Here is a 26543-nt window from a genome sequence, read left to right as displayed (position 1 = left end):
AGGAAATGAGCTCTATTGAACTCTTAATTGAAAATGCTAGTATAGGTTTCTTTGAAAGCTATATTACTTCATGGATTCACCTCAGTCTTGAGGTATTTGGTTCCTTAAGTTGATAGGTGGGGTTAGGAGGTGAAATGACCTTCCTTATCTTATCCATCCCACTCAAATTGGTATTTGTTGACTTTAAGAGATATTTTCAATTGAACACAAGGAAATAGTTTCATATTACCTGACCATGAGACTCTTAGAAGAAAATTAGCAGTCCAAGACTTCTTTAGAATGATGTTACTATTTTCTCCCTTCTCTTAGTATTCAGCTTGGAAACAGCTTCTCCCCCTTCCCCCCCCATGGTAGAGTCTCCTTGATACAGTAATAGATATACAGAAAATGATTGATTAAAAAGGATATAACCATTGTAATCAAAGAACTTAAAAGAAATATTTCAGTAAGATACTTCACCTTTCTTTTCTCCTTTCTCATTTCTAGCATCGCCTAACAAAAATCTAGTAAAACCTTACTTCTAATTTTATCCTGTAGTTGTCCCAAAACTTATCTGCCTACAATGGTCTCCTGAGTCAATGCTGGTTACCAAGAGAGTTACCCTAATTCAAATTGATTTTCAGTAACCTACATAACAGTAGGCTGAAATGAACAGAAGACAGCTACTGAGAGTATTGCTATTCATTCTCATGGGATACCTGTAAAAGCAGTGGATCAGGATTCCAATGGACATTTGGTGCAGTTGTTTCCCTGTATTCAGAAATAAACTAGTCCCTTATGTAGAGAAGGATGACAGGGAATGGAGGAAAATCATTTCATACTTTAACCACTTATTTTAGCTCAGACTGTTACAATAATTTTGTTCTGAATAATCTGTATTTTTAAGGGTTTTTGTCTGCACTGAATCCTTATTGCTTGCTTACCTTGAGGCCTGATTGCATATTTCTTTGATGTGCATGAAATTGGGTATATATTAAATCTTGAAAATGATGAGGACAAAAAATATGTTCCAATTAATACTTCAGCTTAATGCATTAACAGATGAAATGTTTTCTATTTCTAATTTATTAGAGAAATTAATGTGTGCCCAAGGTGCACTGAAAGGAGGCTACCTTTTAGAATATATTTTACTTTAAGAATTTTTTTTTGTCTGTATGCCATTCTCTCAAAAAATATTGAGAAACCTTGTTAATTGTATTTCAAGGGACCAAAAAAGAACAATTTGAAGTGGAAAATAGGTGATGTGTTTTTAGACATTCAACTTGTAGTTTGGAAAGTTTTAAGTAGGAGAATTGTCATGAGGATTTCATATATATATATATATATATATATATATATATACACACACACACACACACAAACACAGCACACATATATATGTATATACATATATATATATATATATGCACACATACACACACACTCTTTGAAGAAACTGTTTCTTCAAAGGTACTATTTCTAAAAATTATTTCTATGGTTTCCAGTGAAGTCAAACTTAAAAGGTCTTAGGTTCCTTTAGAGTATTTAATTCTAGTTATATAGAAGTGTAAGTGGTCATTTGCTTTCCTATTTTCCAACAGGACATAGTGGAGTACAGTGGAAAAAATCCTGGCTCTGGAATCTAAGGACCTTGCTTAAAATCCTGCCTCTGACACTTAATACCTTTGTGACCTTGGGCAAGTCACTTAACCTCATTGGGCATCAGTTTCCTCATCTGCAAACTGAAGGGGTTGGATTAGATGGCCACAGAAGTCCTTTCCACCACTATAGATCTATAATCCTGTGAACCACTGCTTGCGTTCCCCAAAGGAAGCCGAGCAGTAGTTCTCAAGTTTCTTTTGATGGCTTCTACTACTTTACTCAACTTTACATCACCGCTGCTTGGCTTACCTTTAAAAAAATTGGGAGAATTTCTAGTAACATTATCACATTTGTTTAGTTCTGTTTTCTAGGTGCAGGGAATGTGAGATTGGGAGTATCATTTTTCATTAGTCTTTCCTGGAGATGTGCTAGAGAGTGGTAGAAAAAAGATATGAAAAAAAGAGCTAGTACAAGAAGAGGGGTATAAATGACCAAGAAAATGGCAGTAGTAACAATAGGAAATGGAGATTCTGCTGGTTTGGTTCCTCACTTTGAAAAACATGCTAAAGGGGTAAGCTTTTAACGTCCCTTCAATAACTTGAGAATAAAGGAAATAAATGTTCTTTTAGAAGGATGGTGGAGGAGGGAGATTAATGACTATTTCAAATCAGAGCAGGAAGAAATTAGTAGTTGGCTTATTACCTTGTGGAGAAGATGTACTTTTGAGGACCCAAACAGATCTTTGTCCAAATGGTCTTAGCAATGGTACTTGACATGGTACATCACTGGGGTAAAGGATGATGTGGAAATAACTCCATTCTTTGTAGCTAAATAGATACTTGCTGAAATCAGGGCCAAGCTTTGAATGCAATTTAAGGTAAATTTTTCTTCCTTTCCACCATTAGAACACACTTAAAGTATAGGTATCTAATTTTTTCAGTTGATAAAATTAGGAGTCATATTCAAGGGAATTTATATCTATGTATATATAGTAGATTCTGTACCACATGACTCAAATCTGCAGACCTATTCAGAAGCTCACGTTTAAAGCACAAACAGCAATTTGTGAATTCACCTTTTCTCCCCCATTGCTAAATTTTCTCCTTTTCAGTTGCAGGAATTATATAATTTTATCCTTGTGTCTTCAAAGTATGTATCAAAATAGATGCTTCCTAAAATTATTTTACTGATGTACTGAAAATTGCAAATAAAAAATACATCCCATGTTGAACTTTGCTTTGTATTGTGTGTGTTTTCAGTGCATTTATAGCCCCTTTTTAAGAGGAAAAGAAAGTTGTATAAAAGTAGGAGGGATGACTTTTCTAAATGGGGTGCCATGTAACTGGGAAAATTTTATTATCTTCGTTTGTAAAAATTTTAGTTGAAAATGTTGATGTTACTGTTAAATATTTTATTGTCTTGATTACGATGGTTTTTATGTCTAGAATCATCAAAAGCTAAAAATAAAATAGGACAATATTCAGTTCAAGATAAATTGACCAATCAGTCTATAATAAACAGGCATCATATTTTATTGAAAGAAAAGTATTTATAACAAATTTATTTGGAAATAGTTTATATTTGACATTGATAAGGGCTCATGAGGATTAATTTGTCATTGAGATGTATCTTTAAAACATGTTTATGAGAATAGTTAAAATTGAGATAAAAAGTATGCAAACATACAAAAATAGGAAAAATGTGCTGTTTCATATACTATATTCTTTAATTGAAAGAAGAGCTTCATAAACTTTCACTTCTGGTTTGTCTACTGCAAACATTGTCTTCAAGTTAGTATGGTGTGAGTTTTTAATTGTATAATCTCTGAAAATAGTATTGCACATAACATAAAAGGACAACTGGGATTTCTCTGATAATTGAGTCAAAAATGTCCCAATTACTTTTTTTAAATACCCCAGAAATCACTGAAGCTAAATCTAGCTATTGCAATAGCTTGTTTTATGTAGAGTTGTGCGTACTTTAAACTATTGAATATTAATTGGAAGGTGTATACACTCAGTGTGCAAATGAACTGCAGTAGATTCGTCTTTTTTCAAGGGTAGAGCTTGCAAACTTTCTGCTTTTTGCATTGTAAACTATGTATATATTTTTGTATACCCTGAAAAGAACACTGGATTTGTTGTCAAAAGACCTGGGTTCAAGTTAGTTCTAATCAGTGCTACGTGTGCGATTGTGGACAAGTTGCTTAACTTCTCTCAATTTCCTCATATATAAAATGAGGATAATACCAGGAAAGTGCTTCACAAAACACTACATAAATGTGAGCTCTTGTTATTTCTTAATCTAATACTGAGCACCTTTTTAAAGTTCCACTCTAATGCTTCATTGTATCGTGGAGCTGATACTGGGTTCTCTATGGCTATGTTGGTGCTAAAGCTCTGGCACATCCTACCTAGCTACAAAATCTTCACCTGTATGCCTTCTGGTAGACTTCATGTTCTCTGAAGACCAATTTAGCCAAGTTTTTTGAGGGTCATTGCTGAGTTTGGCCATGGAATGATGTACTTGCTAACAGTAGCAATTCTTGGGGACCATCCAATAATAGAGGTTGTGATCTGTAATTGGTAGAGGGATTGGTAATCTGAAGCATTTTTGGAAATACTACATTAACCATTATATTAGAAATATAATTCTAGACCTCAGAGGTACCCAAAAGACTCAATTCAACCTCCAGCCCCTTTTACAGATGAGGAAACTAGAGGTCAGTTTACTTGCTTAAGTTCAGGGACAGAATGTCAGTTACAACCAAGGTCATCTGACTCCATGTACAACAATATTCTTATCATTCTCAAATATCAAGAATTTACTTGAATACAATACTGTGTAAGTTATATTTCTTAATGTTGGGTTTATACTAGGAATCTGGTGTTAAATAATTCCTATTACCTTTGTTGATAGAATGGATGTGATTTCGCTGCGGGGAGGGGTCACTTGGTATACATATATATATACATATATTTATGTATCTATACTCACACTACATACATACATACGTATTATGTCGTCTGATTGCCAACCTAGCTGTATGGCCAGCAGGTGATTAACTTTCCTCTTTAGCAATTCTTGAATTAACTGTCAACTAAGTTACAGACAAGTGTGTTTTACATTTGTAGAGGTAACACACACACACACACACACACACACACACATACACACGGTTGTTTGAAACATTGAAATTTACAAGATCTTTCAGCTGTGGGAGTCAGATGGTGGAATCTTCCTATCTTAAGGTTGGTAATTCAAAGTTCAGTTCTCTGAATACCTGAAAGAGAAAAGATGTAAGACCATGAAGCATCCTTGCCATATAGGGAAGATCAGTGCTCCAGCTTATTTTGTCTATCAGAGATGTACAAAGTTTTCAGTTGTATTTCCATAAGGCCTCTCACATCTGACCCTTTTTTTTTTCTCTCATGGCCACGACCCTAATTTAGATCCTCATCCCTTCTCTCCTAGCAGTTTTGATAGACTCATAATTGGTCTCCCTACCTCCAGTATCTTGCCTATCCAATCCATCTAACAGACACTACCGCCAAACTAATATTTGTCAAGTATATATCTGAGTGACCATGTCACTCCCTACAAGATGTTTCTAGTGTGGTAGCTCTCTCCTCCTTCTAGGATAAAATACAAACTGTACTGGTTGTTCTTTAAATTCCTTCAAATTTTGAATCTAGCTTACTTTTCTAGGTTTGTGGCACGTTACTCTTCATGCTCTCTTTTCCTCCTACTCCCTCTTTTTCTGTCCCTTTTACAATTGGAGATTCTATCATCTCGCTTTGTGCCTTTCCATAGGCTGTCACTCATGTTCGGGATTCACTCCTTCCTTCCCTCCACCTTATACAGGGTTTCCCAAAAATCTTAGGCAGTTTTTAAGGCATTAAAGCTTAAAGTCGAACTAAGATTTTTGGAGCACTCCATATAATTGTTAGCTTCCTTCAAGTCACAATGCATATCATATCCTACAGAAATTCTATTTTGTTTCTCCTCGGTTGCTAGTACCCCCCCTAAAAATTACTTAGTATTTCTATTGCATAGTGTTTTGTACTTTAGATTTTTCCTTCTCTGGGATATTATCCCATCTTTCCCTCCCCTTTCCCAAGATTCTAAAGTCCTGAAGGCAGGGATTGTATCCCCAGCATCTGTGCCTGGCACATAGCAGCCACTCATTAATGGCTAGCGAATGAATTAAGAGGACTTTGGAGATGCTATACTTACCCTCCATTATATTATTTCATGGGCAACATTGTGTTTGACACACACTAAGCATTAAAGTCCTTGTTGTCTGACCACTCTAGAAGGTCGTACTATATCCTAAATATTCCCAACTTCTAAACTGTCAAAGATATGAATATGGTCCTAACTTAAACCCTTACATATACTTAACACTTTTTAATTTGTAGCACCTATTAGGGTAATAAATTCAGAATGTTTTCTATTTATGCATAATGTAGCTCTCCTTTTTGTTTTCAAACTACTTTCAAGCTTTAAAGTGTCTGAGTTGTATTTCAAATGTGATGAATGCAATATCTATGCTTTTCATCATTTTGTGAACTTCATTCTCATCCGTTTTCAAATGAAAGTCTTTCTAAAGCAGGGATTTTTAAGCTTTTTGTGTCACCCTTTTGGCAGGCAGTCTGGTGAAGCTAATGATCACTGAGAAATGCTTTAAATGCATAAAATACAATACATCAAATTAGAATTGAATTTATATTGAAATAAAAAGGTAATTTTTCTATCCAAATTCACAGATCAAATAACCCCTGCTCTAAGAAAACCCCCCCATCTCATTTTTTCTTTAGTCTTTTCCCATGTATAATCCCCACGGTATTTAGCTAAATATTTTCGTGAGATGAAGCAACCAGAATAGCACAGAATATTTTCTTTTTTTTTATTTTTTTTTAAAGGTGTTTTATTTATTTTTAGTTTACCACACACGGTTCTACATAGTTTGAGTTCCAGTTTTTTCTCCCCTCCCTCCCGCCTCCCTCCCCAAGACGGCATGAGTCTCATATAACTGTCATGTATAACTTCGCATTGAATTAATTTATGCTCTAGTCAAGCACAGAATATTTCAAGTGTGGATATGCCTGGAACTAAGATTGTCATACATTAGCTCTCACCATTACGCACAAGTGTTTCACTCCCCATTTAGAAACCCTGACATCCCCTTTCAGACTTAACTTCCTATCATTCCATCTCTTACTATACTTCTTCAGCCTCATCAAGATCTCCATTCCCTAACTCCTCAGTACTTCCTCAGGTCATTACCCCAGTTTTGACTTTCCTCCCTCTCCAGCTTCAGCTCATTAGCCCTTTCAACTCTACACTCTTCTCTGCCTTTGAATTTCTTACTCTTTGTCCTATCACCCCCTCTCTCTTGATAAAAACCTCAGCCCTAGATTACCCCACCATCGCCTCCTCTGTTTCTACTTATGAGCTGCTGAATGAAACTGGATCAAGTCTTGCAAATGGGCTGAATGAGTACATTACAAATTCATGTGAAACTAGCTTTGACAGCTGCTGCACTACTTGTTATTCTTCTGCTGCTTGGTGACAACTTGTTTCAGTGGAAATTTACTGCAGCATGGGGGTCCTTTATTCCTCCCTAATTGTTTCCCTATCACTGCCTGCCCTAAGAAACTATTCCTAATATTCCCATTCCCCCCAGTCTCCTTCCGTCTCTGAGAAGTATCTTGCCTCTTAATTTAATGGAAAAAAAATAGGAGATAATGCTTGCATTTTGTCCCATTCTTTTTATCAGAAAAATTCCTTGAGATCTCCCTCTTTCTGCTCCTCCCTCTAGTCTCTGACAAAGAGACGGTCATTCTTGTCAAGACGAACCCCTTTGCTTGTTTACTCGGTCCCATTCTCTGCTGTCCTTCAGAAAATTTCATCCTCAGTGGTCTCGCTTGCTGATTTTTGACCTCTTCCTATCAATTGGTTCTTTCCCTATTGCCTTCAATATGACCAATCCCCCATTCCTAAAAATCTTTACCCTTCCATCCCCTCAAGCTATTAACCTCTAACCTTCCTCCCTTTCACAGCCAAATTTCATTGAGGAAGTTATCCACACTAGCTACTTCCATTCATCTGTCCTCAACCCTTTGCAATCTGTCTTTTGACCTCACAACTTACCTGGAACTGCTCTCTTCAAAGTTAACAATGATCTCTAAATTGTCGAATCTGATGCTCGTTCTCAATCCTAATTCTTCTCAATCTATCTGCTGCCTTGGACAATGGTGACTACCCTCTCCTCTTGGATACTCTCCTTGATATTTCTGTGTGTGATACTATGCTTGCCTGGCTTGTCTCTAAACCTGGCTGACCACTCCTCAGTCTCCTTTGCTGGCTCATTATCCATATCAGTTCTGCCTACTAGACATTTCACACGCTATGTCTTGGAGACTTCTTAAACTCAACATGTTTAAAATTGAACTCATTATCTCTCTCCCTGACCCTTGTCAACTTCTCCCCTCTTTCTAACTCTTCTGTTTCTATGGAAGGACTACCATCCTTCCAGAGTCTAAGGTTTATAATTTGGCATTATGCTGGCCTTCTTATTCTCCCTTACCCCACAAATTCAACCACTCACTAAATCTTGCTGCTTTCCCCTTCACATCTCTTGCTTCTGATCCCTCCACTCACACAGCTGCCACCTTAGTTCTGGTCATCACTACTTTTCACCTGGGTATTACAATAGGCTCCTAATTGTTCTCCCTTCCATGTCTATTTTCCATTCCAGTCTGCCCTATACACTGCTGTCAAAGTGATTTTCCTTAATTTCAGTGTCAAACATGTAACTGCCCTACTCAATTCCAGTGGCTTCCTATTGCTTCTAGGATAAAATAGAAATTTCTGTTCATATTTAGAGCCCTTTGCATGTAGTTCCAACATATCTTTCCAGCTTCATTGGACATTATACTTCCTATACTCTGTTCCTCACACAAGACACTCAATTTCCCATACTCTGGCTTTACACTGACTGTCTCACATCCCTGGAATGTACTTTTTCTTAATATTTCCTCATAGAGTCCCTCTATTCTTGGAAGACAAAGCTCAAACATCATGTTCTGCATGACACCTTACTTCTCTCTAATTGCTTACATCTCTCTAATTGCTAGTGGCCTCCCTCCCTCCTTATATTTAACTATATATATATGTGTATTTATTCACTTTATGTTCTGTGTATTTCTATATGTGCTTCTTGCCTCTTCCACTTCAATGTGAGCTTATTTGAGCAGGGCTTGTTTCTTCATACTTGGATCCCTAGCGCATGGCACAGTGCCTGGCATACAGTAGGAACTTAAGAAATACTTGTTGGTGTTGATAAGATCGTGCTTTGTGTTTGGTTTCCAGTGTCCTTCCTGATTATACCTTTGCTATGATTGACATAGTATGAATTAAACCATTTTTCCTTTAAGCAGATGGTTTCTGGAATTAGGGTTTTGTGAACCCCAGTCGATTACTTAAGACTTTGTCAGACATTGACTGGCTAATGTTGGATATTTTTCCACTGTGGAATTCTAACTTTAACAAATTTATCTTAGGTTAGAACCGAAAGATCACAAATTTACACTTGGAAGGGACCTTAGAGGCACCCATTCTAATATAATTTTACAGATGAGGAAACTGAGACTCAAAGGTGTTGAGTGATTGCCTAAGGCCACACAGCAAGTAGCAGAGCTGTATTGAACCCAAATACTCCACACCCAGGCATTTTTCCATGGCATCAGCAAGAGACATGAACAATTTAAAAAGTTATTTTTTTCTGAATGGTTATGTACACCCAAAGATGTACATAACCTATTTATACAGCTATGTAATTAATGGGTAAAATTGTATAAAAGTTGTTCTCTTCTCAAAATAATATTCAGAAAATTAAGCTAAAGGAAAAAGATTTTTTGATCAATAGCTTAAAGAAATAGAAATAAAAGAAAAGTGACTATCTGATAAATGAAATTTGAGGAGTTTCTGATATTACACCTTCCCTCTTCAACACAATTTTGCATGAATGCATTATTCTTTGTCTCTGAGAGAAAACAGTGTCTGAATTATTATAACTATATGCAATCCATAGAATATAAAATATTCCTGTGAAAATGTCAGCTTTTAAAAATACAATCATAAAATTATATAATTTCATTTGAGAAGTATAAATACTTGAGGGCAGAAGGTGCTTTGTTTTTGCCTTTGTATCCCCAGGATCTTAGCAGAGTGCCTTTCGTGTAGCTGGTGCTTAATGAAGGTTGAATTGGATTGAAGACACAGTTGAGAGAGTAGAAAACAGTCGTTTCTTCTATTTTAAGGTATTGAGCATTTTACAGTGGGTGCTGGATTTGGGTCTATACTAAATATACACTTTCATTTTGTTATCCTAACTCATGCTGCTTGGCACTTAAATTTGGGGATGAAGGAGCATGACCACAAATCATTTTTTAAAAATTTTTTTTAAATTTATTTAACATATTTGCTTTCAGCATTGATTTTCACAATAGTTTGAATTACAAATTTTCTCCCCATTTCTACCCTCCCACCCACTCCAAGATGGCGTATATTCTGGTTACCCTGTTCCCCAGTCGGCGCTCCCCTCTGTCACCCCACTCCCTCCCATCCCCTTTTCCCTTCCTTTCTTGTAGGGCAAGATAAATTTCTACACCCCATTGTCTGTGTATCTTATTTTCTAGTTGCATGCAAAAACATTTTTGTTTGTTTTTGAACCTCTGTTTTTAAAACTTTGAGTTCCAAATTCTCTCCCCTCTTCCCTTCCCACCCACCCTCCCTAAGAAGTCAAGCAATTCAACATAGGCCACATGTGTATCATTATGTATAACCCTTCCACAATTCTCATGTTGTGAAAAACTAACTAAATTTTGCTCCTTCCCAACCCATCCCCCTTTATTGAATTTTCTCCCTTGACCCTGTCCCCTTTCAAAAGTGTTTGTTTTTGACTACCTCCACCCCCATCAACCCTCCCCTCCATCATCCCCCCCATTTATTTTTATCTTCTTCCCTCTTCTTTCCTGTGGGGTAAGATTCCCAATTGGGTATGTATAGTATTCCCTCCTTAGGCCAAATCTGATGAGAGCAATGTTCACTCATTCCCCCCTCATCCGCCCTCTCCCCTCTTCCCACAGAACTGCTTGCTCTTGCCTCCTTTATGCGAGATAATCCACCCTATTCTATCTCTCCTTATCTCCCTCTCTCAGTATGTTCCTCTCTCATCCCTTAATTTGATTTTGTTTCTTTTAGATATCTTCCTTCATCTTCAACTCACCCTGTGTCCCTCTCTCTCTACATATATATATATATATATATATATATATATATACACACATAGATATACATACATACACATTCACCCATATATACATAAACATATATGTATGCATAGTCCCTTCAGCTACCCTAATACTGAGGTCTCATGAATCATACTCGTCATCTTTCCATGTAGGAATGTCAACAAAACAGTTCACCTTTAGTAAATCCCTTGCAATTTTTTTTCTTGTTCTTTTTCTTGATTACCTTTTCATGCTTCTCTTGATTCTTGTGTTTGAAAGTCAAATTTTCTATTCAGTTCTGGTCTTTTCACTGAGAAAGCTTGAAAGTACTCTATTTTATTGAAAATCCATATTTTGCCTTGGAGCATGATACTCAGTTTTGCTGGGTAGGTGATTCTAGGTTTTAATCCTAGCTCCATTGACCTCTGGAATATCGTATTCCAAGCCCTTCGATCTCTTAATGTAGAGGCTGCCAGATCTTGGATTATTCTGATTGGGTTTCCACAATACTCAAATTGTTTCTTTCTGGCTGCTTGCAGTATTTTCTCCTTGATGTGGGAGCTCTGGAATTTGGCGACAATATTCCTGGGAGATTTCTTTTTGGGATCTATTTGAGGAGGCAATCGATGGATTCTTTCAATTTCTATTTTGCCCTGTGGCTCTAGAATATCAGGGCAGTTCTCCTTGATAATTTCTTGAAATGGTATCTAGGCTCTTTTTTGATCATGGCTTTCAGGTAGTCCAATAATTTTTAAATTATCTCTCCTGGATCTATTCTCCAGGTCAGTGGTTTTTCCAAGGAGATATTTGACATTGTCTTCCATTTTTTCATTCCTTTGGTTCATATCTTGATTTCTCATCAAGTCACTAGCTTCCACTTGCTCCAATCTAATTTTTAAAGTAGTATTTTCTTCAGTGGTCTTTTGGACCTCCTTTTCCATTTGGCTAATTCTGCCTTTCAAGGCATTCTTCTCCTCATTGGCTTTTTGGAGCTCTTTTGCCATTTGAGTTAGTCTGTTTTTTAAGGTGTTGTTTTCTTCAGTGTATTTTTCAGTATTTTTTTGGGTCTCCTTTAGTAAGTCATTGACTTGTTTTTCATGGTTTTCTCACATCCTTCTCATTTCTCTTCCAATTTTTCCTCTACTTCTCTAAGTTGTTTTTCCAAATCCTTTTTGAGCTCTTCCATGGCCTGGGACCAGTTCATGTTTTCTTGGAGGCTTTTGGTGTAGGCTCTTTGACTTCATTAATTTCTTCTGTCTGTATGTTTTGGTCTTCTTTGTCACCAAAGAAAGAATGCAAAGTCTGAGACTGAATCTTGGTGTATTTTTGCTGCCTGGCCATATTCCCAGTCCACTAACTTGACCTTTGAGTTTTTCAGTGGGGTATGACTGCTTGTAGACTACAGAGTTCTATGTTCCACTTTTGGGGGGGAGGTGCCAGCTCTGCCACACCAGCACTGCTCCTTCCCCAAGAACCCCAACCCGGACTGGGCTTAGATCTTCAGCAGGCTGTGCACCCCTGCTCTGATCTGCCACTTAATTCCTCCCACCGGGTGGGCCTGGAGCCGGAAGCAGCAACAGCCGTAACTGCCCCACCTCTGCTGCCCCTGGGGCTGGAAGCCGAACCGTGAACTCCTTCCACTCCCGCAGCTTTTCCCACTAACCTTCTCCGCAGTCTTTGGTGTTTGGGGGTTGAGAAGTCTCGTGACTGCCGCAGCTTACTGATTCAGGGCGCTAGGGCATGCTCTGCCCGGTTGCTGGTCTGGTTGGTCCACACCGCTCAGGCTGGGCTCTGCTCCACTCCGTTCCCAGCTCCCAGCTCCCAGCTCCGTGTGGGATAGACCTCACCCAGAGACCATCCAGGCTGTCCTGGGCTGGAGCCCTGCTTCCCCCTGTTTTGTGAGTTCTGTCATTCTAGAATTGGTTCAGAGCCATTTTTTACAGGTTTTTGGAGGGACTCCGTACGGAGCTCATGCTATTCCCTGCTTACCAGCCGCCATCTTGGCCAATCAATCGACCACAAATCATTTACTATCAAAAATAAGAAACCACACTTCCAACTTCACCGCACCTTCTCCCTATAAAGATAGTGTCCACTTTTTGAGTACACTCAAGATCTTTTGTCTGCGTGTAACTGTTTCTAAGCTCCTTTCCTTAAGTGGGGTTGCAGGGAAAAGGGAAGGGAGAGTTGGATTTATTTTTAAAAAAATTGTTTTTTTTCTATGAGATACTCCCCAAGTAACTAAGCTTTGGAATCTGATTGGTTGCTTCATTTTATCCAGTTATGCTGATCCTCCTATCCCCTGTCTGAGGTGCTTATATGGAAAAAGCATCGAATAGTGTTGTCACCATGGACTCAGGCTCCATTGATCCCACAGTGACCTCACAGACATGGAAAGCTGATTGGATCATGTTGGAAAGGCCCAGACAGAATCACCAAGATCTTTACTCTGGTGAAGGAGTTTTTAAATATGGTGCTCTGCTGTACATTCTTAAATGCTCTCCTGCATATATTAGGTATAGTGGGAAAGGACACTAGTTCTAGAGTTAGATGCCTCTGAAGCTTACTACCTGTGTGATGCTGGTCAAGTCACTTAACCTTCCTAGGCTTCAATTTCGTCATCTGAAGTAAAACGTGGAGAGGACTGTTAAGACGACCAGAGAGAGAGAGAAATGTCCTTCAGATGAAGATATTGAGAGGACAAAAGATGTCATCACAGCTGCCAAGATTCTTTGAATGAGAAAAAAGGATAGAGCTGAATTCTTAACTAGATTAATCTAGTTAATCAATTTAAAACAGAGCCCCTAGTAGTCCCTGAAATAGTAACATCACTGAAATTGCAGAGTTCGACCGATACAGGAGTGTTGTATATAAAGTCAGTAAGGAACCCTGGGAATTTAGTCCAGTTAAGGCAAAAGGGCTGGAAGTGGAAGTGGGTATGGCTTGAAATGGGTAAAATGTGGGAATACTTCTACTTGAACTGGATGAGATGAATGATCTAAAGTGAACAAAATAAAATCTTTGACATGGTAGATGAAAGGAGTATCCCCATTTAAGCCATAGCATTATGTGTCCCTAATCTACCCTTCCCTACTTCATCCCTCATCTCCCTAGGCTGGAATGTTATCAGTTGAATGTGAGAAAAAATCCTGCAGGAGATGTTATCTAAAAAGAGTGTCCCTTAGAGTCCCAATGATGTAACAGATAGCTCCAAGCTGCCTTCTGTCCAGTGCAACCTCATTGGAAGTATGGATGCTAGAAAGACCACCCCAAGCCTAGTTGGGGTGGCATCAAGGTCCAGGAGAGCCTTCCCTTCACAATGAGCAGCCCCAAAATTTATCCCTGAGAGGAGCAACTCATGCAACGAGACTACTCAATCAATCAAGCAATAAGTATTAAGTTTCTACTATGTGCTAGGCACTGTGCTCTTGAGGATCCAAGTGCAAAAATATAACAGTCCCTACTCTCAAAGAGTTTACATTCTAATGAGGAGACAAGTGTGTATAAAAATAATACAACACGAATAATACATACACACATATGTGCACACATCCCAAATAGTTAAATATAAAAGTTTGAGAAAGGACTAGTAGTTGAAGATGAAGAGATGAAGAAAGGCTTTACACAGAGCTTAGTGCTTGAGCTTAGTCTTCAAGGAAGAGAGGGACTCTATGGGGCAGAGGAGAGAGGAGATTACTGTCAGTGTTTGGGATAGCTAGTGTAAAGCCATGGTGATGTAAGGTCCTGTGTGAGGAACAGATAGAAGACCAGTCTGGTTGGATTCAGAAGGCAGAAGGAAGTTGGAAGGAAAGAAGCTGGAAGTAGCATATGATGAAGGGTTTTAAAGGCTAAACAGAAGAACTTATATTTTATTTTAGAGGTAAAGGAAGCTACTGGAGTCAATTGTGTAGGAGATCCACTTGGTCAGTTTCAAGCTTAAGGGAAATTATTTTAGCAGCAATGTGTAAAATGATTGGAGTTGTGAGAGACTTAAGGCAGAGACCAATTAGGAGGTTGTTGCAATAATCTAGGTGAGAAGTGATGAGCTAAGGTGGTAGCTGTGTGACTGTAGAGAAGGGGTTGAATGTAAAAGATCTTGTGAAAGTAAAATGGTAAGATTTGGCAATTGGCAAGAATCCCAGTTCTTTCATAGCTCCGTTCAGGGTAGCTCCTACAAGAAGCCTTTTCTAATCTCCCAATATCTAGTCCCTTAGCAACTAAATTACTTTATATGTTTATTTTGTGTCTATGTTGTTTCCTCAATAGAATGTATTGAGGGGATTGTTTTTGCCTTAAGTTAATACAGTGTCAGACACAAAATAAAGAATAGTAAATGCTTGTTGATTAATTTCCCTAAAAACAGGCTTTCATTTACCTTCTTGAGGTGGTGGTGGTGGGGTGGTGATGGTCATGTGTGTATGCATGAAGCTTAGTTTTAGACTAAGACTTGGTTTTAGAGTTAGGAAAAACTATGTTCAAATCCTTCCTCTGATACAGTGGCTGTGTGGTCCTGAGCAAGTCACTTAAACTATGTCCCAGGGAGCTCTCTAATGATAAATTGGAGAATAGCTGTTCTCTATCAATAGAAGCAATTTTCTTACCTTGACTCCCTGATGGGGTACTTGTGCTTGTGCTTGTACCCTAATTCTAACATTTCTCCTTAGCCTCTGCTTGGGTGCCTGTGGCTGGACCCCAATTGCAAACCACATCCAATTCTAAAATCACATCTCTCCCTAGCTTCAAAACATTGGCGCTAGCAGTTTCTCTCCAGTTCAAGGGCAGCATGCCTTAGCAAAGCACTTATCTCTCTTCCCGATACTGTGGCCAGCTGCACGTATAGAATTTATTGGTCTGACTCCCTGTGTACATGCTAATTGGCTGTGCACTGGGCCATAACAATATTTACTACTTATTGACCTTACTGATATGTATCCTAGACATAGTCAAATATATACTCGCTTACATTCATCTTATCTAACAAGACATTTGATGGAAGCTACCTGGATGTTTCCAGTCAGACCTGACTGATAGTTGACATAGTGACATTTCACAGTCAAAACCACACCTCCACGTCGCCCCCACCTTGGGCTATTTCCCAGTGAACTCTGGGTAAGATACCTATGCAGTAGATACAAAAAGTGCATGTTTCTTTAAGAACTGACCACCCCTTAACCACTCCCTAATCCAACCCCAAAACACCTAATTGACAGGTTTCACCCCAAAATATATATAAAAACTTTTCCTGTAGCCCTGTAAGGTTGCAGGTTTCCTAAGAACTCTTGCCTGCTGTAAAGCATAATAAATCTTTGTCACCTTGACTTAAAGAATGCTTGAGATCGTGAATTCATTCCAGATGGCCCCAACCCTCTTCAGTACATGGGTCCTTGAGGGGCACTCCCCTTCAATGACCCCATCTAGGAACTCTAGTCTTGGGGTTCCTGGACCTCATGTCCCTCAGCCCTCAACATCCCTACTCCAGAGAAATAGAAGTCCAGGCTTTTTTTTTTTTTAAAGTATGGTTGTATAGGAAGACCCAGTTAGCAAAGGAAGGTATATTTATTTGCCTCTCCATAAAATGATTCAAGCACAGATAAGTTCCCAGTCAACCACAGAATACAAAACATCATAATTAAAACCAATGGGTATGATTGTACCTTGTTCTCTTCCTGCTGTTTGAAATTTAGCATTCTTAATCCTAACTGGTCAATTCTGGTATCAAAGGATGATCTGGTGACCTACCAAAAAAATGGCAAGGATATGGTTGGTTACTTCTTTCTTGATTAGTATTTAGAGAATCAAGATAGTTTTCTGAGCCACTTCCAGCTTTCTCAGCTGTTCTGAGAGGAAATATTTCTATTCTCATATTTTATTTTTTTTTAATTCTAAGTGTTAGCAGACCTAGGAAGGTCAGTGACTTGGACAAATTGGTGGTTTTAGTTCCAAAGCTGAGATTAGAAGGAGACTGAAGAAGCTTCACAGCAGTTTAGTTGTGAAGTGAATGTGGACGTGTGAAAATGGAGAGTGGCATCACTTTGGGTGTACCTGTCCTTTAAGCTGGGATGAAAAGTGTGTGTTTTGCTGTGCATCAAGTTGAGATTTTGTGTTTGTGTAGTGTTTCGGGACATGAGGCCACTGGAGGGAGTAGTGTGCAGGTCAATGTGCTAAAAAGTGGGGGGGAAGGTCGTGAGTTAATGGCAGGTTACCAGTTTACAGTTACCGAGAGCGTCTCAACGATGGAGAACATCTTGCACGTTAAAAAAAAATCAACACTGTGGAATTCAAGGACAAAATTTAAAATATTTGTCTGCTGGGTTAAAAGCATAAATGCTTTGGTGCAAATTAGATGAGATTTTGCATTTTTTCTCTTGCCTAATGATTGGAAAGATGGTGGGGAGAGAGGGAGTCAGGATCATCTCATCCAAAATGAGGCACTCTGAAAATGAAAGGATTTGCTAATTCTGGAGGGAATTTTACCAAATAGAATCCTTTGTGCAGCCTGTGTCTGTGTACAGGACATCTACAATGAGGGAAGTGAAAAATGTATAAAGTATTTCATAAATATTTAATACTAAATTCGAGCTGAACAAAATTAGAGGAAAAAAAAACAAAGGTTAAGAAATACAATGAATGGCAATGGCTTTGCAATAGAATCAGAACTAAATAAATCAACCTAAGTAGCCTATTCTATGAAAACAGACATAACTTTGCCCTAGGGTATTCATTCCAACAGGATTTTACTAGTTCTTTCCTTACTTTAAGTAGAGACAGAATCCAATACTCTGTGGCCTTTGGCCAGACACCTCGAGTCTCTGGGTTTTCTTCTCTATAAAATGAAGGGAGTGCACTAGAAGACACAGCTCTAAAATTCTATGAGTTTATGTATTTAAAATGCTCTTAACATGACAATCATATTTAGTTTTCCCAAACTTATTTTCCAATAAGTTTAGATTTATGGTATAAGTAGGGAGATGTCTTGATTTTTCCTCATAGGCCTATGTGTTCTGTTAACCCTGTAGTCTCCTAGATTTTAGCCATTTAAGTAAAATTTTCATAATTACAGAAATTCTTTTTTGTTGAAATAAATACACAGTGTCTCAAAATTCTTATTTCGGTTTTAAGCAATTATGGCTTAAAAACTGAACTAAGACTTTTGGGACACTCTATATTATAGTCAAAAGAGATTATAACTGATGTAGATACAAAGGTACACTAAGGGTTGAGTTGCCCTTTTCCTAGTTTATCCTCTAACCTGGAGATGCCCTAAAGTTTCTTGATATAAAGGTGCCTAAAGAGTGCTCTCTCCCTGGTGCCCTAAAGTCTCCTCCCCTTATCTTGAAATACCACCAAACTTCCCGTTACCCTGGACCATGGAATTCCTTATCCCCCCATACCCCCTGCATAAAATTTCCCTTTGTTTCTCTTATCCTGTCCTTATAAAAACAAGCCTCTGTCCCTCTGTAAATTGCTAGTCCTGGCCAGTCCTTCTTCCAAGGCTAGCGCCTGCTTTTGCTTCAGTAAAGCTCCCAATCGCTACAAAGAAGGTCTAAGTGAATTCGTTCACATTGGAACTTGCTCTCCCAACTCTGACCTTGTCAATAACCATAGCAATTCAGAATCATCCCCTGACTTCACATGGAGTAGATGTGAGATTACGATTGCCGTTTCCCAGATTTTTCTGGCCCAAAATGAATGGACAGCTAAGGAATTGGTCTTAGGATATGAGTTAAGAAATGAAGTGAGGTTTTCAGGTGAGGAGGGCAAGAGAAAAACCTAGGTAATCTACTTCTAATGTCAGAGTGACACAAGGAATAGGTGATTTTGATGGTCAAGGAAGGCATGACAGGTGAAGAGCAGAATTACAGTTGTGGATCAGAATCAATGCATACTAATTATGTTGGTTGAATCAAACATTTCCCTTCCATTCCTGTTTACTCTTTAATTGACTTGGCTAGCCAACCCAATAACACAAATGGAAAATGATCTGATAAAAATCACCTTGGAAAATATCCCATGTTCTGTTTTTCCTTTCTTCTCTGGGGAATGTAAGCTTCTTGAGGGGCTATTTCAGTTTTGTCTTTGTATCCCAACAGTTGACACAGTGCTACACATAGTAAGTATTTAATAAATGCTCACTGATTGGGGTGAGGATAGGGAGAATGCAGAGAGAATGGCCAGAAAGTGGCCCACTTCTTATTCTTCTGTGTCAATTCAGTTCTTTCTTTTTGGAGAAATGTCAATCACTGTTTTTATTTGTAAGTGTGGGCTTCTATTGATTATCTCTCTACCTAAAAGTAATTATCTTTGTTAGATAAAATGTTTCTTGTTTGAATCAATCAATCAGAATAAGGTATGAACAGGGCTTATATATCTTCTTAAATCAATCAAGGTCATGAATGAGAGGCTTGATCATGATCTAAAGAATTTGTATAAAAGAGAGGAACTATCTTAGAACCATATAAAAACTTCCAAGATCTGGAAACAGAGAAGTAGGAGGATCATAGAGTTGGGCCAAGAACTAGAAGACTAGTTAGTCAATGAAAGAAGAAGAGAATGTAGACTGAGTTGTGGCTGACAAGGTAGATACTGAGGAGGACCTCTTTCTCTAGAGGTATCTTGGAGCAGAAAACCCAGGCTGATCCACCCAGCGTACCCATCTCCTCAATGACTGAGGGAATTCTGAGAGAAGGTCTGCCCTTTCCCTAGCTCCCCTTCCTGATGTCTGTCTATCCACAGATTTTATACACTAATCTTCTGTTTTGTTATTTGTATTTTGCCTCTACTACAAGAAGGAGGAATTAAGTAGAGAAACAAGTGTAAACCTAGGCAGAGAGCCCAACTACTATAAATTGTGAATTTTCCCAAGTGGATTCTTGGAGCAATTGTAATAGAATTCATAACTTTTAGTCTAAAATAAACTCCTTAAAGCTGCAAGGGAGGGAACTTATGTGGACATTAGGGGCCATTGCATTGCTCCTAAGTTTAAAATGAACTAATTATCCTAAATTGAGGCAATACCTGACATCAAGGAACTTCCATTCTAATGTAAGAGAAAATATATACGTGGAGTGGTAGCCAGGGAAAAGATTTATGGTCAGGGAAGTCACGATGATGTTGAGTGGAACCATGCAATTTACTAATACACCTTTTCTAGAGGCAATGATAGTTGTGAATTGATTACAGTTTTAGGATAAGAGGCGGAAGGGGAATGGGAAAGGAAGGAAATGAACATTTATATAAGCTGCACTGCTTATATAAGACAAGCACTGTGCTAAGTGCTTTTACAAATATTATCTTGTTTGATCCTCACAACAACCTCTCAAGGTATTCTCATTTTATATTTGAGGAAACTGAGGCAGAGAGAGATTAAGTGGCTTGCCCAGGGTTACACAGCTAGTGAATGACTAAGCCTGGATTTCAACTCAGGTTTCCTGACTCCAAGCCTAGCACTCTATCCAGGTGGAAAGCAAGGAAACGGGCAAGGAGGGTACAGTAACGTTTGGAAAATGGTGAAGTTGAGGATGCATGGTCTTAGAGAGCACTGAGCTGAGCGGCTTAGCTCTTCCTAGTCTTGGACCTCAGCGGTCTTCAGGGTAAGGCAGTAGCAGAAACAATGGCAGGGCTAAAAATGCCTGGGGTCAAGATAGTTTGAAAGCATTTGATAGGACACAGGGAATCCTGGTGATCGGATGACTGAGGATTAGCTACCCCTTCTTGTGGCAAGCTGGAGAACACCGTTATTGTTTTCTTCCAGGGTGGGGGAATATGGGGTGCAATTCCCCCTCTCCTGTCTACACAGGAGGTTAAGGTTCAGAAACAGTGGCCTTGAACTCCCCTTAAGGCTTTGTGTATCTCCTATCATCTTCCATGATAAATCACTATTACTATTCTGTGTGTGTGGTGTGTGTGTGTGTGGTGTTGTGCGTGTGTGCGTGTGTGCGTGTATGCGTGTGTGCGCGTGCGCGTGCGCGTGCGCGTATGTATAAACATGTACTCACATGAAATCTTAGAGTGGAGTTAAAGACCACTGTTCTTAAACCTGAATCTCCTCTGTAGATGGGGGTGATGGTAGAGTCTCAGGGTCTAGTCTTATAGTCAAGAAGGGAGCTTTCCTGGGGAGCACTATCTTTGGAGTGACCACATGGGTAAACCCTAAGTTCAAGAGTTGCTGAGTTTGAGAATTCAGGGCTTGGATCTTTTAGAGTGATATATAACTCAGATTTGTAAATGAAGTTGTTGTTCGGTTATTTCCAACTTTTTGTAACCCCATTTGGGGATTTCTTGTCAAAGTACTGGAGTGGTTTGCCATTTCCTTCTGCAGTTCATTTTACAGATTAGAAAACTGAGGCAAATGGGGTTAAGTGACTTGCCCAGAGTCACAGAGCTAGTAAATATCTGAGGTCAGATTTGAACTCGTGTCTTCTCTATCCACGTTGCCATTGTTATGTTCTTACTAATGTTATTGACTGAATTCAAGCTATATAGATTGAAATCCTTGTAACAGTAAAGAAGTCACTTGCTTTCCTCATAATTGATTTAAAAGTAAATTTAGTTCTTTCCCCACCCCCTACATCTTATTGATGAAGAAATAAAGACCAAAATGGTGGACTGAGTTGTCCAAGGTCATAGAGTACTGTAAATATTAGAGCTGAGATTAAAAACCAGGTCACTGGCTTCATATCCAGGGCTTTTCTCATTTGACCTAAACATAAGACAGAATTGATTTTAAGACTATCTTACTTTGAAGGGAAAAATGTTTAAACTGTCAAAATACCCTCTACCATATGAAATACTAAATCTTATTTATGTCACTTAATATCAGACAGAAAACAAATCTTTATCACAAATATTACATCCCTGCTCTATTTCTTGGTTTCCAACCTAAGGGAAAACAAAAGTGATGTTTTAATTTGTAAGAAGGAAAATGTAAGCAGTTTCAGGAAATGTTTTTGTAACGTACCTCATGTAAGAAATAGTGGTCTCGAGAAGGGTAGATTATTAGTCCTCACTGAGGGGATGATGTGGGGACTGAGGCTCAGGGTCAGTCAGGTGAACAGGTCCAGTACTGAGTACCCTTTCCACTTTCTACATTGGTATATTTAACTGCTTGAACTTTCTGAATATAAAATAAGTTGTAATCCTGCAACTTTGCCTTCTTAGAAAAAAGCAGTGGCTTGCTTTAGAATTTGTAGAATAGCTTTCTGAAATTGGCCTGAAATCTTCGGTCACTGGTCTGCAGCAAGTATTGCTGAAAGGCTGAAAGGGAATGCTACGTTAATTGCTCTGGACAATGGGCTTCTCAAAAGTCAGGATTTCCAGTACAGTGTGTTCAATTCAATTGATTTGCCTACCTACAAACAGCTCCCTTTCCTGGAACCAGTTCACATTTTCCTCCGTTCGCACAAAAGCCTGGATCCGTGTCACACAGACTTTGACAGGGCAGTCCATCTTGGCTGACATAGCCTGGCTTACAAAGGCAGTCGGCCTCTTTTGTCCATTCATTCTTTATACACTGTGAAAATTCATCACATGCCATGAATTTGCATGGGTCCGCTTGATCAGCTGTAAGAAGAAGGAAATGTTTTAATCGATGCAATGATGCATAAACAATGTACTTGGCTGAACTGGAAGCTGAGGGATCAAAGTAAATCTGCTATTACCACATTCATGGCATATTCCTAGTGGTAGAATAATAATCCTACTTAAAAAATAATCTCTTAGAGGCTATTGAGAGCTTGTAGACAAAAACAATACATTTCACTTTAAATATAACTATGTTTGTCAGTAAATAGTTTTTTTTAAAGTAATAATTTCCAATAGAGACTACTTATAAACCTCTACCTTGTCACAGAACATGCATTTGATCATTTAAGTGTATACACATACACACACATAATCAGATACCATGGTATAGTATTAGGTACAGGATTTTTGCTTTTGTTGTTCAGTTGTGTCTGACTCTCTATAACACCATTTGGGGTTTTCTTGGCCAAGATACTAGACTAGTTTGCCATTTCCTTTTCCAGCTCATTTTACAGATGAAAAAACTGAGGCAAACATGGTTAAGTGACTTGCCCTGGGTCACAGAGCTAGTAAGTGTCTGAGGCTGGATTTGAACTAGTTCTTCTTGATTCCAGGCCTGTGCTCTATCCACTGTGATGTTTAGCTGCCCAGGTATAGGATTATCTATCTATGTATCTATCCATCCATCTACTCTCTATCTATCCATCTAAAATATACACTATATACGTATATGCACATATACATACATATAAAATGTACACACATAAAATATATTTTATTATATTATATATAGTATGTACATATATATGTATGTATGTATGCACAGTCAGTCATTTCAAGTCTATGATTGGAAGATTCCAGGTACGTCCTCCACCAAAAAATGGCCTCCCTCCCCTTCCCTCTTTACTATAGCCTATTGCTGAGCCCAGAAATGCTTCTATTAGAAAATCATTCCCTTGGATCAAACCATCACCCCCACCTTGTCCTTTTTTACATTCAGATAGAGTCACGGTCTCTATTTTATCATTAATTTCTCTATTTCATACCTGTTTTTTCCCCTTCAAAATGTCCTGGATAGATAGAATGAAGAATTTTAGAACTAGAAGGAGCTTAGAGATCATCTAGTGCATTCTCTCTTACTTTACAGATAAAGAAACTGAGGTCTAGAAGGAGAAAGTGAATTTCTCATTGACAGAACCAAGACTAGAACCCAGGTCTGCTGATTCCTGTTCTAGTGTTCTTTCCACCACACCACCGTGGCCATCCCTAGAAGGGTGACACATCATTTTATTATTGATTTTACCCCTTAGTGTGAATGAGGTCAGCAGATTCTTCAGTGAGAGCTGTTGATTTTGATAGAAACAAGATGGAACAAGCTTAAGGCCCATAGATCACTTAATCTGTGAGGAGTGCCAACAGAAAGAGAAAAGTGAGGCAGCTGAAAAATCACCTTTGCTGGCATCACATTTTGCTTTAGACCAGTCCTACTTCGGTACTTATGCCAAATGTAAGAAAGAGAATATTTCTACCAACTATTTGCCAGGAGAATTTGATTTTGAGCCTGTTATGTAAATAAATATACTAAAAGGTACAAATGTGAAATCAAATATTTGGTTCTAAAAGGAAAAGTCAGGAGGATAGTACGACTTGCTTCCTTACTCTCTCTCTCTCTCTCTCTCTCTCTCTCTGTCTCATGTGTGCGCTAGTGCACAACTGGGGGTTAAATGACTTACCCAAGGTCACACATCTAGTAAGTGTCTGGGGCTAGATTTGAGCCCAGGTCCTCCTGACTCCAGGGCCAGTGCTCTATCCACTGTGTTACCTAGCTGCCCTAACTTTTCAATAACCCTCATTCTCTTTGAGAACTCCCTTTTAGTTTAGAAAGTAGACTGGCTGCATTGATTCTTTGTTGCTAGTTAGTACATGTAATTCATGACAATTGTGCAAGTTTTCCCTAAAAAGTGAATCTTTAACTTACAAAGAGAGCTGTGTCTTTCTGAACAGCTTGGCCTACTTATATTCACAAAAGTGACGCAGCAGAGTGGGCTGAGCCCATCTGCCTCCCAGAGAGGAAGAAGGATAAATTAGATAAATGAATCATCCCTCCATTTTGTGTAACAGAATTGGGTATATTTTGAAGTACAAACACGGTAAAGCTGTGTGGATTGGCTTATGCCTTCCCTGATTTTCCCATGAGATTGATTTGGGAATCCATCGAAAAATGAAAAATCTCCAGAATGGGGTGCTGAAGCCTATCCATGGTGCAGGTGGGAAGCTAGGAAGAACATAACAGAAGTATTTCTATTTTTTAGTCTAAAAAAAGAATGAAATTAAGCTTTACTGATAACAAGGTATCCCAAAAGTCTTAGTGCCAAGGGCACAATATGCCCTAAGTCTGTCCATATGTTATGCTGTCACATGTCACATACTACATGAGGTATCCTGAAGGAAGAGGCAGAGTTCTCTAACACTGAGGTTTTGCAGTGGTGTCCTCACTTGTTTGTTACTTCCACTGTATTGTGATACATTTAGGTGTATAGTGGTAAATGTTGAACAACTGACTTTCTGGAAAAAAAATATGCATGACACATATTTAATTTGCATTATTAACTTTTCAAGTCCTGATTTGTCAATTTCCAAGGTGTAAATGCTCACACTGAAAATTTAACAATTGGCTTTCTTGAGCAGATATGAGTTAGTTCTAGGACATTGTTGGAGGTATTGCAGGTTAAATAGATTTGTGGATTTTATGATACATTTTAACCAAACGAATCCTCACAAAATGGATAGGAAGCCTAAAGAGATACCTATAGAAGATAACATTAATAATATGAACATAAGAGGGCAAAAATAAGAGGGAAGAATTGATTTCTACTCCTAACATAAGCTCTTTGTCAGCTATGATATGGGTTAAAAACAATGTAGATCTAATCTTATCTGGCCAGAAGTCAGATGGAATTAATAACAGATTTGCTGGTTATCTTGTGGCAAAGTATTCCAACTTAAAGATGATTTCACATTTTTCTTTTATAAAAGAAATAGCGTTCCAAATTTGCCAAACTTTACTGTGATGGCAAGTGTCACACACAGCAAGTGTGCTACCTAGTAGATATTTTTGAAAAAAGAAAAAGCATACGATCTCTGCCTTCAAGGTGAAGATGATGTTCTAATGAGTTGAGAAAGCAATTGTTTTTGAGAGAAATGTGTTATGGAGAGAATATTCTGAAAATGGATGTTTAGAAAAGTTTCCATCTTTAGGTGATTTTTTTTTGTTGCTCTATGTAAGGAAGATAGGTTGCCTATAAAAATGCTGATATCGCACACTTTAAAAAATCTTGGACATAGAATTTTCTAACCTTAAAAAAATAAACGAAGAGTTTTAGTAGATCTTGAACCCATTTGTCATAAATGTAAAAGTACAACACCTTCTGACTAGTTTGCAAATTGATAATTTGCTAGCTGAAGCCCAGCCAAAACCTTTGCATAGTTGGTGAATGCTATTGAAAACTGAATGTCATAATCTATTAAGTGCAGTTAATGATGCAGGCCTTCCATTTGCATCTATGTATCTTTGGGATGTATCTTTTTCTGCTGTGACAACCATGAAAACCAAGTATTAAAATAAACTGAACTTAGAACCAGACCTTCAAATTACTAAATTAAAAAGTGTTAAACCATGACATTAAAAAATGAACCATAGTTAATCATATTGTTCTTACAAAATATCATTATTTCAGGCAAAATAGTCTTGAGGCAAAATCAGGATACAGGAAACATTTAGGTAAAAAAATTGAGTCACAAATATTACATGCCTGTTACTGGAAAGGTATGGAGAGGCAAAATTAGGGAAAACATTATTTTTTAGAATTTCTTTTAGTTCTTGAAGGTGAAATTACAATTGGCATCTTAGTCTGAATTCTCCATTCCATGGTATCTGCCAGGGCCCAATAAGTCCCTCAGGAGGAGCAAATGAAAGGACACATGTCCAGGAGGACAGACGTGATGGCCTCAGATTGTATGTTCCTGTAACACCAATGTTATTAGCAGGTGCTGTGGAGGTATAAGACCAATAACACCAGCACACAGGAGGGCTGCTATCACAGGTTCTTTGATCTGCTTTTCTGAAGGAAAATAACTTAAAGG

The 26543-nt window shown here is 38.3% G+C and overlaps 1 protein-coding gene across 1 annotated transcript in view; it reads right to left on the bottom strand.

Annotated features, from left to right (window-relative positions):
• Nucleotides 1-4767: 4767 nt before the first annotated feature.
• IMPG1 (interphotoreceptor matrix proteoglycan 1) overlaps nt 4768-26543 on the bottom strand; it is a 318324-nt gene continuing 296548 nt past the window's right edge. Inside the window, exons 16-18 of the mRNA XM_036768304.1 lie at nt 22229-22439; nt 16535-16615; nt 4768-4864 (exon numbers count right to left, since the gene is read on the bottom strand). Coding sequence (XP_036624199.1) covers nt 16576-16615; nt 22229-22439 — 251 coding nt within the window. The 3' untranslated portion in view covers nt 4768-4864; nt 16535-16575. The remainder of the gene's footprint in view (nt 4865-16534; nt 16616-22228; nt 22440-26543) is intronic.

Source organism: Trichosurus vulpecula, chromosome 7 (assembly GCF_011100635.1).
Source record: "Trichosurus vulpecula isolate mTriVul1 chromosome 7, mTriVul1.pri, whole genome shotgun sequence".
Lineage (NCBI taxonomy): Eukaryota > Metazoa > Chordata > Mammalia > Diprotodontia > Phalangeridae > Trichosurus > Trichosurus vulpecula.
The sequence above is the reverse complement of the archived record's forward strand: the minus strand, read 5'-3'. Positions and strand labels throughout refer to the sequence as shown.